Raw genomic sequence first — 15,595 nt, 5'->3', positions numbered from 1 at the left:
TTTCTGCACCGAGCCGACACTGACACCACCACAGATCCACAGAAGCTAATATGATCTTAATCCCGCTGAATTTCCAGCCTCCTTTGTCTGGTTTGGTTTGGATTCAGTCTGGATTTTTATTTTTTTTTAACAGGTGTACTCTGGCGTCGCAAGTTTCCCTTCATAATTAAATCTCATTGTGAGCTCGAAGAAAAAGCAAATGTGATTCAGTTGCCAATTCCCTAAAGCCATTCAGTCTAATTAACTTATTCTGTGTGTGTGTGTCTTGCGTTTGACTGTGAGTATGTGTGAAACAGATTTTTAGCTCCACTACACCCGTGGGTTCCTCATAGATGTGATCGTGTCATGTGCATGTGCAATTTTTAAAGTGTAAAATGCATATCCCAAATATTGTTACAGTCTCATGTGTGCAGATGCATGCAGACACCCCTGGTCCCTTTTTTCCTTAATCTGTGGATTGAATAAAGGTGATAAATAGTGGAGGAGACTGTGTGCGAGTGCCTGTGTGAAGGTGACCCCTCTCCCCCTCTGTCCTCGCTGAGCAATAAAAACAACTTAGTGTGCATTTTTTTTTTCTTTCCCCCGAATAGCAAATGCACAAAGCAGAGTCAATGAGGGAGGCGGTGAACTAAATCCATATAAGCTCTATTGAAATTCCCCCTCTGAGTGCGCAGGCTGCCTCGTGTTATTGTATTTTTGCCTTCTGTTGTTGGCAGTCTGCTTTAGGATGCTCATTACTTTCTGTCTATAATGATGATATAAAGTAATATCCGTATCTTTCTTCTTCCTCCCCCGCCCAGCATGCACAAACACGGCCACAAACGTGTTTACAGGCCGCCTGAGATGGCCTGTGTGGATGCCTTCAGGGTGCAGATTCATTGCTAATTCGACTGTTTTCTTCTGTTATTTGGACAATTTGGAGCAAACATCAGCATCAAAGTGACACTCAAGAAAAAAAAAAAAGGAGTATGTGTTCCTCCTCTTCAACCTCCTCCTAACACTGAAGCTGTGTCATTGTTCTCGAGTGGCCATACAGACACAGAGAGCTCCTGCTCTACTTTAGCATCCTGTCAGTAAAAAAAAAAAATCTTGAAGTGCCAACGAGCTGCCGAAAGTGACTCCAAATTTAGCTGCACGAGCTCAAAGCTTCGACAGCTGATGGCTCTTCTCTTTGTTCTTCTATCGCACTTCTGTTCACAAAGAGAAGGTCCAAAATAGTGAAAAACTCTGATCCAGATATAGATATATGAGCACAGGGGAAAAATTTAGTGTATGATTTATCCTGCCTGCACAAATATACAACTTATGTAACAAAGAGAGCGCCAGAGCAAGAGACTGCTCCACATTTGTATTCTCTTTGAAGGCAGCGTGAGCTGGTTTCATAATTTAGTGCAACCAGACCCAATAAATGAGCTGGTGTTGGAGTGAAAATGAAGAGTTTCAGTCCAGGCCAGAGGCCTCATGATGCTGCAATTCTGACGTCCACCAGTAGAGCAGAGCAAAAGCAAAACTGGGATTCATTTCCCCCATGGTGTCTAGTCTACTAATCCAGCCAGTTTTCTGGATTATTCAGTAATATTTCTCTACTGCGATGGAGAAAATGAATCTAGTCTCCATCATCTGCTTAGAATTAGTGTCAGAGGCCATCTGAACATCTGCATGACCTAAATGCTAAAAAAAAACTAGAGTATGTAAAGATAGAGTCCACTGCTCCTTGTGTTTTATTCACTGGCTGCTTTCTATGTACAGTAATGTTTTTTTTGTAGGGAGAATGCTCACACACACACACACACACACACACACACACACACACACACACACACACGTCCAGAGTGGCAGTAAGAGGGACCATCCTCCTCAGTAGATTCAGACGAGCAGCTTTTGACTCATGCATTAAATATTGAACGCAACTTTACTTCACCCACTTTCAGAAAGTCATGCAAGCCATGAAAAAGTAATGGCAACAAACGGATTTGTCGTTTTCTATTGAACTTGGATTCATGTCATCATAGTTATGTAACTGTGACCAACACAGAGAGGGCGAACTTTTAACAAAACACAATTCAGGATGCGACGTTTTTTTCTTCGCATTATAACATTTTAAAAAACAAAAAAACATTAAAAAAAAACTTTTGTTTCTGCTCAACCACCCATGCAATAAACCTGTTATGTGCTGTGTGGATGAATTACAAAATTCCAACATAATGAATCCACGAGGGATGAAAAGCGCTTTTTGAAGTGCAATATTTGGGAATGTATGTTCATGTAATGGACAATCCTGCATGTCAGAACCAGGTATTAATCAGGGTGTCTGTATGGATGTGTGAGGGAGGCGGTTACTGACCAACTACAGCAGTTTTACTCTAAACTGCGTATTAGTTTAACCATAGTTTGGCACACTTCTGTGCAGGTTTCCCCGCGTACTGTGTAGATATTATATTTATACTTATTTAGCAGAATAAAATCAGCATTAATAAAGCCTTTTGTTACCCCAAGTCTTATATAAATAAAGCCTTTTATTAATCCCAGAGAAAATGATGTGGTCACTGTTGCACCGAGACAGTAAGAAAAGTAACAAACAAGTTAAATTACCAGTATTACATAATGCAAAATATCGTATTGTAATATTAATATGCTATTTTGTATATTATAAAATTGCTATGATAATACAAACAGCTCTAATTTTTAGATAAAAAATTTTGTACTTAGTGTTAACAAACAACCATTAATCTCGAAATCACCACACCCGGTGAACCTGCTGTCCCCGGTGTTGTCCCACGTGGTAATGCAGCCTTTGGGTAGTCTTTACAAGCTTGTTGCATATTCTTTTTAGAGAGGGAATATTCTGGCAAAATATCTGCAAAGTCCACAGATATATGAATTTTGCAGCGCGAAACCTGCTGTTTCTTACACTCCCCAAACGCACTTGCGTGTAAATTGCGCTTGAGCAAGTTTATACAGGCTATCACGCAGCGTACCATATTTCGTCCTACATGTGTGCGATCACAGTGAGCCCGAGGAAGCGCCCCTGGCAGTGTAGTAAGAGTGAAGCGCCTCCTGTGCTATTTCCCCTCCTCTCCATCCCTTTACGCCGAACCAGAACCATTCATCTCTCCCCTCCTTCAGGCTTCACATCCGGGTCATCCGCCAGGATCTGTCTCTTGCGTCTGTGTGTCTGACAGAGTGATAATTATTACAATCCGCTGCCGTGCTGTACTGCAGCTCTCTGCCTGACTGCGCGGCTCGCAGAGCGGACACTGCGCCAGCGTGCACCGGTGATGATGGAGCCACGAGCGCCGTGAAGCTGCAGCCGCTCGCACAAAAGGCAGAGATGAGACGGTAGGAGGCTTTTGCAGGGGCTAGCCCGCGGTGATTAACTCGCCCTAACGATGTCGAAGAGCCTCAAGAAGAAAAACCACTGGACCAACAAAGTCCACGAAGCGGTGATAACCCGGGGGAAAGAAGGCGAGCTGGGGTTCGAGCTGAAGGGGGGCGCGGAGAACGGCCAGTTCCCCTACTTCGGCGAGGTGAAGCAGGGGAAGGGGCTGATCCAGAGCGGCAAACTGGCCCAGGATGAACTGCTGCTGGAGGTCAACGACATGCCAGTAGCCGGGCTCACTACCCGGGACGTGCTGGCCGTGATCAAACACTGCAAAGACCCGGTCCGCTTCAAATGTGTCAAGCAAGGTGAGATATGCGCTGGACGGGAGAGGGGCCAGGAGCGCGGATCCGCGGAGAGGCGTGCGTGTGTGGCGTGTTTGTGTAAATGAGTGTTGCTGGTTTGATTAAGATGTCATTCGTGCAGTCATCTGTCAGTCTGCATTAAAGCGAGAAGCCGGTGTAAACACGGACCTTTGCTAGGCTGCAGGCCTGTTTTGTTGCTGAAATACAATTACGAGCCGTAATGAAGGGCTCAGTCCACCAGGATCAGCAACTATAATGATTACATCGCAGCCAGGAGCAGCCGCGGTCTGTTTATCGCTGGTTCGATGCCTACAGGCTGGAGGGGGTGTGTCCGTTTAGGCTTGATGCCACAGCCTGCGGTTTTCTCCTTATTTTGGTCGAGGACGCGAGGCCTTCGCTGTGGATCAAATGCTTTTTTCTTCTTCTTCTCTCTCTTCTCTTTGCTGGCTGCTGTACAGTCTGAGCAGACAGACACGCTTCACACAAACAACTGCTGCATGCCAGCCCAGATCAGTGCTGTTATTCCACGATACCCGCACTCCCATGAAGCTTTCATATTGATCACCCCCTTTAAAATTTCACTGGCATGTGCACATGTGGTGCTCATGAAATACTCAATAATTGTGCAGGTCATGCTTAGGGTAGCTTTGAGGGTGTTTTGATTAAAAAACAAAAACAAAATCAAAACCAAACTGTAGCCTCTGAAGATGGAGGGTTGTTGTGATGTTCCAGTGTATTTCTGGCAGCAGACTTGACTGAGTGACCTGCTTCTGTCAGCCAGTGTAAGAGCAGTCAGGGTGTCTGCGCAGACAGAACATTGGATAGAAGTTAAAAGTGGAGGAGATGCTTATCATCGCACCCTCTGAGGTTCAGTTAAGCCCCAGTAAGTGGCTAAAAAGGGCTGCGTTCCCAGCTGCGAAATAAGCCTCAGTGTAGCTTGAAATCACGCAGTTTTTTAATTTTATTTTTGGACATTGCCGAGCATGTTTACAGAGGATTCGCCTGCTCTGTCTCAGTCCCTGTGTTTCCATGGGTTGCATCAATGTGATTGATTACTGAGTTAGAGCTGCTGACAGAGTGGGAGTGTGGTGTTGTGATGTGTGAGGGGTTAAAATGCTAATGTGCCTCTAACAGACAGGTCTATTCTCTTCCTCCCTCACTTATGCATTTAAACATGAGTCTATGCGTGTATTGAACTTCCCACCTCGCTGCTCTCCAGATGAACGTCGTCTTTGCCGAGAACGTCCTTGAGCCCTCTGCTGTTTGTGCACAGCTTGTTGTCCCCTTCACTACATATATTTTTTCGCTCCCTCTCCCTCTTTCTCTCCCTGTCATATTAGTATTTGACTTCCATCCAGTGGAGAGCGGAGTATATTTATGGCAGACAGTTGCTGACACACTCACGGCCCGCCGAGGAATCATCTAGAAAGAGTCCAGCCGCTCGACTCAGAGGCCACACACAGCCAAAAGAAAAGAAAAAAAAAAATCAGAGATATGGATGTCCCGTCTGAGTGCACAATCACGTCTGCCCGACCGTGCAGACATGCACGCACTTACACGTTTTAACAGGCTATTTCCAGTCAGGTACACTGTAGAAAGCCCCGCTCCAGTCCCAGAGGGAGCACTGCACTGGCAGAGAGGCCTGATGGACCTCCACGTTGAGGTGACTCTGCCGTCACCTCCTTCATGTGCCTACAGTTTTTTAGGAACTACGGCGTTCAGACATGTTTTCACTGTGCTCTCATTTAAATCGATGGGACGGGGGAAGCCAGTCATGCAGATTTTACTGGAACAAACATGCATATTTGTTTCCAGAAAAAAATATCTGTGTTGGCAAGTTTTTTTTTGTGTGCATTGCACCACGCAGGTGTGAGTTGTCATTTAGGATGTATCACTTTCTAAAAGTGTCCATAAACATCACGTGCCAATCAGTCAAACTGCTTTCTTTTATACAGAAATTATTTAAGCGTGATAGCTGGATTGCCAACAAAGAAACAATTTCAAGTGCACATCTCAGGGGAGTTGTTATTTATTCCCCGTCTATGTTTGTGTGTGTGTTTAGCTGCTTCAAGATTCTCACCCCTCTGTCTTGTAAATGAATGTGCTGTAAATAAATCTCACCATCAAAGCAACAAACTGCACCACAAAATACCAACAAAACATAACAATTTCTACATTTTTTAAGCAATACTCTGGAACTTCCTGGCTGAACGGATAGCCAAGTGGTTAGGTCAGTTACTGCGTGGGTTCAAATGCTTTGTGTCATCTTCCGCTCTCTCCTAATTCCACCCTCCACCCCCCTAAAAAACCAAAAGCTTAAAACAAAGGGCCTTTTCACTGATGACACTGTGTCGTGTCATAGCTGGAGAGTCACTCGTTTTCTTATAACATCCGTGAGTCCACGCCGGTTCACTGTTGGCGTGACACGAAACGAGGCCTGTTATGACAATTAGTGTGTTGTTGTTGAGCTTAAACCATAACAGCATCTGCTCGTTTGTACATTAGATGTTGCTCGTGCCCGTTTGCACCTAATGATTTTGATGTAGAGCTCTTTTCCATGTTCATCACCTCATCCGGAGCGAGCGTGAGTGAGGTGCAAACGGCTGCTCGACTCAGTGAGGCAGATTTATAGAAGTGCCATGAAGATCACAACCACAGAGGTGTTAGAACAGTATGGAGTGGAGAGAAGTGTGAATGTGTGTGTGTGTGTGTGTGTGTGTGTGTGTGTGTGTGTGTGTGTGTGTGTGTGTGACAAAGTGAGAAAGACAAAGGTGGAGTTTTAAGAGAAGAGTGTGGTGGAGATGTGAGAAAAGACACTTGGCAAAATGGACTCAGTTCCCTCTTGTTGTTATTATTCATTCATTTATTTATTTATTTATTTTACAGATGACGTCTGGCAGGTTCTTCATTCTTGCGTTTTCGTTTGAAAACGCATCGTTTTCTCTCCGTTTTGGCCTCCCATCCACACTCAGACGGCGTTTTACTCAAGGAAAAACGCAGCGTTTTGAAAACGCTCTCGAAAACGCATACATTTCAAAACGGAGCTGTCCCGTCGCAGTGTGGACACTCGAAAATGCAGACTTTCTAAAACGTTGATGCATTTTAGTCATGTGATGCAGTCATGTGACCAATTAAATAAAGATAGCGGAGTGCATTATACAGCAGTTGTGTTGATTGCTCTCAATTTTGACAGGCCTAAAAAAGATTAATATCACTTTGTACATGCTCCAGATAGCTTTTCTTCAAATTCTTTAATTCTCACTCGCTTTTGCGCATGCGCAGGACTGGAACGTAAGCGTTTTGGGCCGTTTCAATGTGAACGCACAACTCTGTGAAAACGACTGAAAACGCTAGTGTGGACGCGGAGCGTTTTCAGACGAAAACGCAGTTTTCAAATCTATCCGGGCTAGTGTGGACGTAGTCTTAAAAGCAAAATAATGTGTTTATGTCTATACCTGTGATGTTATCTTTCTCCCCTCACCCCAAATCAGTCGCAACAGATGGCTGCCCCTCCCTGAGCTTGTTTCCTGTTAAAAGGGAGTTTTTCCTCCCCACTGTCACAAGTGCATTGCTCAAAGGGGGTCATTTGATTGTTGGGGTTTTCCGTATTACTGCAGAGTCTTTACCTTACATCTTGAGGCGACTGCTGTTCTGATTTAGTAGAAATAAAAACTGACAGCATGCTGAAAATGTTCAGTAATGTTTGGAATCTCATTAATTTTCACTGCTGTTTTCAGTTTTTGGGAAAAAAAAAAGCCCCAGAAAAGTTATATGACTAAAACTTAATCGATAAACTTGGAGACAAACAAGACAAGTGGTAATATCAGCTGTTTTGGGAGCCTTTATTCTCTTATTCAGATTCAGGCTGAATCTACAACAAGTCCTGATATAATTTACATACCAATAAGCAGAATATCAGAAATGCCCTTTTCCCTACCTGAAGATTCCTCCATATAAGAAAAGAAACCAGCGCTGTCACTGCTTGTCTCTCTGAAATGTAATTTTCTCCCCTCCAAATGCAGTATATGTTTTTGGCTCGCGGAGAAAAGTGTGGAGGTGGAAGACCCCGGGATGTTTTATGCAGTTGGGTTTGTGAGCACAATATGTGTTCCTTCTGAGGGAAAACAACATGAATTCAAAATGTTAACATGGCCTTTAACATCTAAGTGGAGCACAGTCAGCCTCCGTCACACTGTGCAGCACTCGCCCACAGCTTATACGGGGCAGGCCAGCAAGCTCGCGGTTCCTTAATGAAACTGTTAACTGGGATTCTGCAGACAGCAGTAAAAACATATGTTCGTCCTACTGATTGCATAAATTTGATGATCTGCTTTGTGAAGCTGACTGTTTCAAATCTGCAGTTTACAACAAGAACGCGGGCTCATTTGATCCCGATTTTGCTTCGAATTCGTTAAACATCACATCTTCAGTTTGACACAAAGGTTTTCTTTTAGATGTATGGTTGAGATGAGCAAACATTCAAGAAGTCTTAAATGTGCACTTGTTGACTGTGTATGCATAGATGGAGTGATTATATGCTGCCTAAACAACCTATCAGCAAATAAAAATGATACTTATTGAAGTTTCTGTGTTGTGTTAACATGAATTTTGCACTGCTCAAGTTCAGACATGGTGTGATGAAGACCAAACAATTGACCCATTTCTTAGAATGAAGACTTCTTTGTTTCATAAGAATAATAGGGGAATAAATAACACCAAAATAAAGTAAAATATAGTAGCGTTAGCCTTAAAAATCTTTGTATTAGCAAAAATGTAGTTTTTTAAAAAACATGAACGTTAATTGTTTTTAATCCTTGAAATAGAAAAACATGCAAAAAGCTGAGACTGTGGGAAAATATCTTTATTTATCAAAAAAGGGATATTTTCAGGTTTTACAGCTGTGTGCAGACAGGGAGGTAGGCAAACCTTCGATTTGGTGGGTGTAGTGGAATTTGGACTTTCCTTGAATAAATGAAGTGCGTAACAAATATTTTATTTTACCCCTAAAATCTTTTATAATAGTATGTTTGTTTTTGTGTAGCGCTATCCATTTTTCCACAAACAAATGCAACAGGCTATTAAGCTATTAAGGATATTGTTGTATGCGCTAAGCTTTTTAAGCATGTTTTCCAGTTTATTTCAGAGCAGAAAAAAACACACATTTGAATATTTTCATGAGTCTTTTCTGATGTCTTATTGCAATTTTTTTAAGACTCTAAAAAAGATATATTGATCCAAACACAGCACGTAGGAGAAATTGGAAAGCTTGACAGGCTTTCCAGGCATGGTTTTGGTTGCTAAGCTCAGACTGAATAATCACTCTTTGGAGGCGTCGATGGTCACAAAGCACAAATCTCAAAGCTACTGTCCAAGCAAGGCCATTTAAAACTGCTTATATAAAAACACTAAACAAAATAGAAAATACAGCCACAGCAGTGTTGCAGCACAAAAAAGCTTAATGGTTGTTCAGTTAGCTTTTAATCTCTCTAAAATCTACACTTTGGGTCATTTTCTGATGTTGTCAAGTTTTCTGACTTGGCTGTCCAAGTACTGCCAGTCCTCTTAATGATGTAAAGTACAGTATTGGGGGACAGATGGAGCAGAGGGAGAGAAGGCGACCTTCTTCTGCTGTCATGTCGCTTTGTTGATGAGAAGCTTGAAGAATCAGTGCATAACATCCTGTCTGCTCCGTTGGTATTAATAACTCACCAAGAGATGAGTTCTGTCAGAGGCGGAGGATGATTTTATTGAGGCTAGAAGCTGCTGGAGCTCAGCTCAGAGGATCAAACCCGAGCTCAGCCAGCCAATGACCAAATATCTAACTGGTCCAGTTAAGTGAATTAGGTCAATGTAATTCTCCTCAGCGTGGACACGCTGCATGGGACTGCACTGGGACTGTGCTGCAGAGTGTGTTTGTGAGGTGCAGATAGAAGCGGTGTCTTTGTGTGAAAGACGTGACTGAAAGGAGTTTTTTGTCAAGTGATTTTCCCTAAATGTCATTCGAGTCATGATGTGATCAGAGTTTTTAAGAACCGTGACGCCAATTCGCCCGCCGTTGAGTTATTCTAATGTCAGGACGTGACTGGTTATGATGCCAGTTTTAGCATTTTTGCAGAATCTGTGACAGCACAGAGCTTTTAGTGATGGATCGATGTGGCAATGCGACCATATGATGCTGTGTGAGGCTGCATTTCATACTGGCTGAGATAAACATCAAATTCTTATGATTATTCAGGATGAGTGTGTCTGAGTGCTGGGGGGGGGGGTTGTGTGAAATATGCTGAGAAAGGAATTAAATGCGAGTAAGTAAAATGTATGCATGCACATATTCATTGTGGGAACAATAGAAAGTTGTCTTTGTGTGCAAGATTTCAGCAATGAATCATCTCTTTTGATGAAATAACGTGGACACAAAAATGGCAAAAATACAAAGACGAAGCTGATTTTGGGGCATATTTGCTCTGACGGTTGTTTTCCTTGTTTGTTTTGTTTATATGACATATTACTTTTTATGATGTTCATTGTTTATTTTACACTGAACTCTGAAAATTGGTTTTAAAAGCATGGCTGTATAAATAAATCTTAATTTGTGGGTATTTATGTTTTACACCTTACACCTCTGGCCACCTGGTGGAGCTTCTTTATCTTGTGACAACCGCAGTGAAAGTAATGTAATCAGGCTGAGGTGATTTTGCTTCGTAAGAGAAAAATGTTGTGCCTGTGTGAGAATTTTTTTTTCTTTTTGGTCTTTTACTGAATCAGCAACACGCTGCAAAATCCTCAGTAAAAGTAAAAGTTATGAATTACAAATATTGCCTAAATGCAAGTATATTAGGATACAAAACCTAATAATACAAGAACATATTCTGCTGATTGAATGTACATTATTGCGCAAAGCTTCCAAATAATCTCTCATTTCTTTATATTTTGCTTCCAAGGAGACAGACTTTCTTCTATATCTTCTAAAGAGGCCCTGAGCAATACTTCTCCAGGCTTTCTCAATGTCTTTCAAAGTTTTTGAATATTGGCTCCTTTTTCACTCATTTTCAGTACAGTCCTTGTATTTTCAGAGGATGTTTTATTTTTTTCCTGCCGTTTAAGGTACGTAATACTGACCAATGAATCGTTCAAGCATAATAAAGGCACCAAAATCACAGGAAAAAACAGTGTCCATATATAACAGACAACTTAAAGTGTATATTTATTACTAGCAACCTGTGACAAAAAATGAATTAAAGGATTATTCTATTCTATTCTATTCTATTCTACCCTGTGACAAAAACTCATAATTTGTTCCAATTTCTTTAGTTGAATCTGTGAAGAATGACAAAAAGATAACTTGGCATATTTTGGCATGGTGTGCAGTGCGTTCTTAAAGAATTAAAGGAAATTGGACAACTGGAGGACAAAAGAAGAAGTGGAAGGGCTAAAATCTATCTACAGCAGAAGAACAGTATCTGAATGTCATGTCCTTAAGAAATGATACAGGATCTGAGAGATGCATCTGAACCTTAGGTTGATCGATCTACTAGCAAAGCCTTATCAGAAAAGATGCCATTCTTATGCCATTCACAAGGAACTGGGCTGAAAATCACTGGTAACAGATCTCTTTTGTTAAAGAATCTAAACAATTTTACATTTTGGCTTCACATTGTCATCAGTATGTACTGAGAAACTCAGGAGAGTAGCACAACAGTGAGTGTTTACAGCCATCTGTAAAACATGATCGAGCCTCTGCCATGTTTTGGGGCTGCATTTCAGGCAGTAGTGTTGGAGAGGTCAAAATTGATGGAATTATGAATGAAGAAAAGTGCAATCAGATCTTGATCCACCATGCAGTACCATCTGGAAAGCTTCTGATTGGTAACAGCTTCATTTTTCAGCATGACAGTGACCCCAAACACACTGCCAGTGCAGTAAAAGCACACCTGGATAGACAAACACACAATACAACACTGTCAGTCGTGGATTGGCCTCCCCAGAGCCCAAACTTCAACATTGTTTAGGGGGATCATCTTGACAGAAAACGGGACAAAAGGCAGCCAACATCCTAAGAAGAGCTTTGAATGTCATTCAGGAAGCCTGGAGAAACATTCCTGAAGACTACTTAAAAAAAAAAAAAGAAAACTTTCCTGAGAGAGTTCAGGCAGTGTTGAAGAATAAAGGTGATCAAACTCACTGTTGACTTTCATGGTCATTTGTACTGTTTTAACATCCAATAAATGCATCCCTGCAAAAGATAAAGACAAGCAGGTGGCTCAAGACTTTTGCACAACACTGGATAGTCTATTGAGATATCTTCAATTTAATTCAATTAAATTTTATTTATAAGTAGCGCTAAGAAACTTCCTGGTTCTGCTGCGACTGGTTGGGGGTGATGGGATGATATCTGACATGATTAATATTACTCATTATTTATTTATGTATTATTAAACCTTCATGTTGTTTAATCCTGGTCTTCTCAGACCTTTTTCCCCAGGGAAGAAAATTATCCAAGGAATGCTTGATAATCCCTGAAATGAATAATCTCACTTCTATTCACTTGCATTCTAAAACCATCCAATCTGGAGGTTTAAGATACATGTCTTGTAATAAAAGACACAACATGGTACTTTTGTTGGTGTAAATATACACTTTGCACTTGTACTTTTGCACTTTTTGACTTACAGCGCAACTTTATAATTTATGGCAAATGATTCTGGCGGGCGCTTGTCTATGTGTGTCTGATCCATATTGGTAACCACTGGTTTAAGCTGTATGATCCGATCCATATGTTTTCCATATGAAGTTTTAGTTGGCTCTTAAATTATTTTTGTGGTCTAAAAAGTACACAGACAGAAATACAAAGTGACATAAAATGGAAGTCCTCGAGTGTTTACATTTGTACTTACACATGTATATTCACTACACTCTCCTACTGACATTCACATGCAACCCCTGTCACTTTACTCTTTTTCTTCCACTGTCTCAGTCAGCCGGGAGGTCTGAGGGTTTAATGAGGCGACTGTACAGCTGAGAGACACCACCACCTCTCACCTCCAGAGGTGGAGGCAGACAGCTCACCACAGCTGCCGCATGTATTTAGAGTCACTCGGTTTGTCTGGCTTTGCGCGTACAATACCTCTCTGTGTGTTTTATAAGTCAGCAGGTCTGCTTTGAAAATGATATCTGCTGTATTTAGAAAACCTTCTCAGGGAGTCAGGTCTGTGGTGAAACAACAGCTTCCCTCCTACTTTCACTGAATCATATCTTATTCAGTCAGGCATGGCAGCACAGAAGGCAGCGCATGGTTTTCATTCATTGACATAGTGTGTATTAGCCAGCAGCGCTAATCTGATAGCTTCACTGTGGGCTTCAGATCTGAATGAGAAGGATTATAAAAGCTGGCGTCAGGAGCTGCTCCGGCTGCTGCACTGAAACTGGTGGATGGCTACCAACAATGGTGTGTGATTTTCTGACTTTCTAAAGAGGCTCACTTTCATTCCCGAGTTGAATAGCTTGAAGTGGAGCCAACTCATACGCAGAGTACTGTGACACGTTTCATGCACTATATATATATATATATATATATAATATGTGTATACGTGTTAATGCCTGTTTTTCATAACCACACCTCAGCTGTTTTGAAAACCCTCGAATTTTTCTGCTCTGCATCGGTTTATGCACGTGATCATGAGTTCATTTCACTGTTGTACCTCCATACAATAAATTAGTGGGGGAAAAATCCCTTTGTGTAAGGCTGCTCTGCTTAAATATGAATTTAAATTCCACTGCTGACTCAATCGTGCTCATTGCAGCAGCAGGCAGCTTCCTGTTCTACTGGAAGAAATCTCGGCTGACGTGTTAAAGTGCTTCATTTACATTTTGGATCGTTTCATGACTGTAGCTAATGCTTCCTACCAGTAGAGGACAGCAGCTGTCTAATCAACTTTCAAAGGAGCAGCTCTCTATCTGCTCTGACACTCTCACAGGAAGTCTAGTTCACTTCATGCTAAAGTTTAATAGTAGTAGACTGAACTCCACTGAGTTCAAAAGTGTGTCATTCAGTAGTTGTACTGAAGCAACTCTGCTGTTTGAGATGAATGTGCAAGTTTCTGTGTCTAAAGACGAGCCTGTCACTGACTAATTCAACATGAAGAGCATCAAAGATAGCTAGAACTGTAAGTTATGTCTTTTAAATTGTAAAAAAAAGGACCAAAATCGTGTTCTTATAGGCTGCAGAGACACAAGTTTCCCATCTGAACTTATTTAGTCTTCTAGTTACTAAAGTTAAATCCTTCTCTGAGCTGAGGGGCCAAGATCCGATCAAACTCATACAGTGCCTTCTGATATCTGAAAAATGCCATTAGACACAAACCTTTTCCCAGAAGAGACATTCTTTTGGTTACCCTGAATGATCCACAACACCCAGCAGAGATGGACATCTGTCTCTTTGTGGGGGATTTTTAAGGAAAATTGAAAATGGTTCACATTAAATTCACTGAAGCAGAAACCTAGCCTGCTTAAAAAAAAAAAAAAAAATTCTAATAATATCTATTGTGACAGGGCTGAAACCTTATTTGAGAAGATCTTTGAGAACAACTCAAACCTTTGCAAAAAAAAAAAATAAAAAAATACCTTTGATGACTCAACCTGTCAGTCCTTTACTTTATGTGCTTTGTCATTTTCTAATTTTGACTCTTAAAATTGTGCTTATGGGAGAGACTAACAAGGATGCTGTCATTTATACATGGTGTTTTTAAAGGTTTGATCAATCAGAAGGGAATATGCACTTTATTGGCAAAAGTATTTGCTCGTCTGCCTTCACATGCATATAATCTTAAGTGACATCTCATTGTTAATCCATAGGGTTTAATACGATGCCAGCTCAACCTTTGCAGCTATGAGAGCTTCAACTCTTACGGGAAGGCTTTCCACAAGGTTTTGGTGTGTTTATGGGAATTTTTTGACAATTCTTCCAGAAGAGTGTTTGTGTGGTTTGGATGTGAAGGCCCGGCTCACAGTCTCTGCTCTAATTCATCCCAAAGGTGTTCTGTTGTGTTGAAGCCAGACTCACTCATCCATGTCTTTATGGACTTTGCTTTGTGCACCGGTGAGCAGTCATGTTGGAACATGAAGGGGCCATCCCCGAAACCTTCCCACGAAGTTGGGAGCATGAAATTGTCCAAAATGTCTTGGTGTGCTAAGCATCAAGAGTTCCTTTCACTAGAACTAAGGGGCCGAGCCCATCTCTTAAAATGTAACCCCACACCATGCTCCCCCTCCACCAAACTTTACACTTGGCACAATGCAGTCAGACAAGTACCGTTCTCCTGGCACCCACAAACCCAGACGATCAGATTGCCAGGCTGAAAAGTGTGACTTGTCACTCCAGAGAACACACCACCACTGCTCTAGATCCAGTGGTGCTGTTCTTTGCATCAGTGGATCCAATGCTTTGCATTGGTGCTTGGTGATGTAAGGCTTGGATGCAGCTGCTCGGTCACTGAAACCCATTCCATGAAGCTCTCCACACACTGATCTTGAGCTCAGCTGAAGGCCACATGAAGTTTGGAGGTTTGCAGCAACCGACTCTGCAGAAAGTTGTCGACCTCTGATCACAAAGCCCATTAGCATATTCTGACCCTGCTCTGTGCTTTTAGGTGACTGAGTTGCTGTTGCTTCCGAAAGTGAGGAATCTTGACAACTGGACTTGTTGCAGAAGTGACATCCTATCACCATACCACGCTGGAATTTACTGAGCTCCTGAGAGGGTCCAATTCTTTCAAAAATGTTTGTAGAAGCTGTTTTCATGCCTAGGTGATTGAGTTTATTCACCTGTTGACATGGAAGCGATTGGAACACCCGAATTCAATGATCTGGATGAGTGAGTACTTTTGTCAATATAGTGTATGTTGCTGTCCTTTAACAT

General features: G+C 41.8%; 1 protein-coding gene across 3 annotated transcripts in view; it reads left to right on the top strand.

Moving 5' to 3' along the window:
• Positions 1-3,050: 3,050 nt before the first annotated feature.
• The window catches only part of LOC134631492 (membrane-associated guanylate kinase, WW and PDZ domain-containing protein 2-like), a 90,583-nt gene continuing 78,038 nt past the window's right edge, over positions 3,051-15,595 (top strand). For 2 of the 3 annotated variants that reach the window (XM_063479895.1, XM_063479893.1), the window contains exon 1: positions 3,053-3,687. In XM_063479895.1, coding sequence (XP_063335965.1) covers positions 3,390-3,687 — 298 coding nt within the window. In that variant the 5' untranslated portion in view covers positions 3,053-3,389. Of the gene's footprint in view, positions 3,688-15,595 lie in introns of all 3 variants that reach the window. The other variant, XM_063479896.1, reaches the window with a different exon arrangement.

The sequence above is a fragment of the Pelmatolapia mariae genome, linkage group LG7, assembly GCF_036321145.2.
Source record: "Pelmatolapia mariae isolate MD_Pm_ZW linkage group LG7, Pm_UMD_F_2, whole genome shotgun sequence".
NCBI classification, from domain to species: Eukaryota; Metazoa; Chordata; class Actinopteri; order Cichliformes; family Cichlidae; genus Pelmatolapia; species Pelmatolapia mariae.
This window is presented reverse-complemented; position numbering and strand designations above follow the sequence as displayed.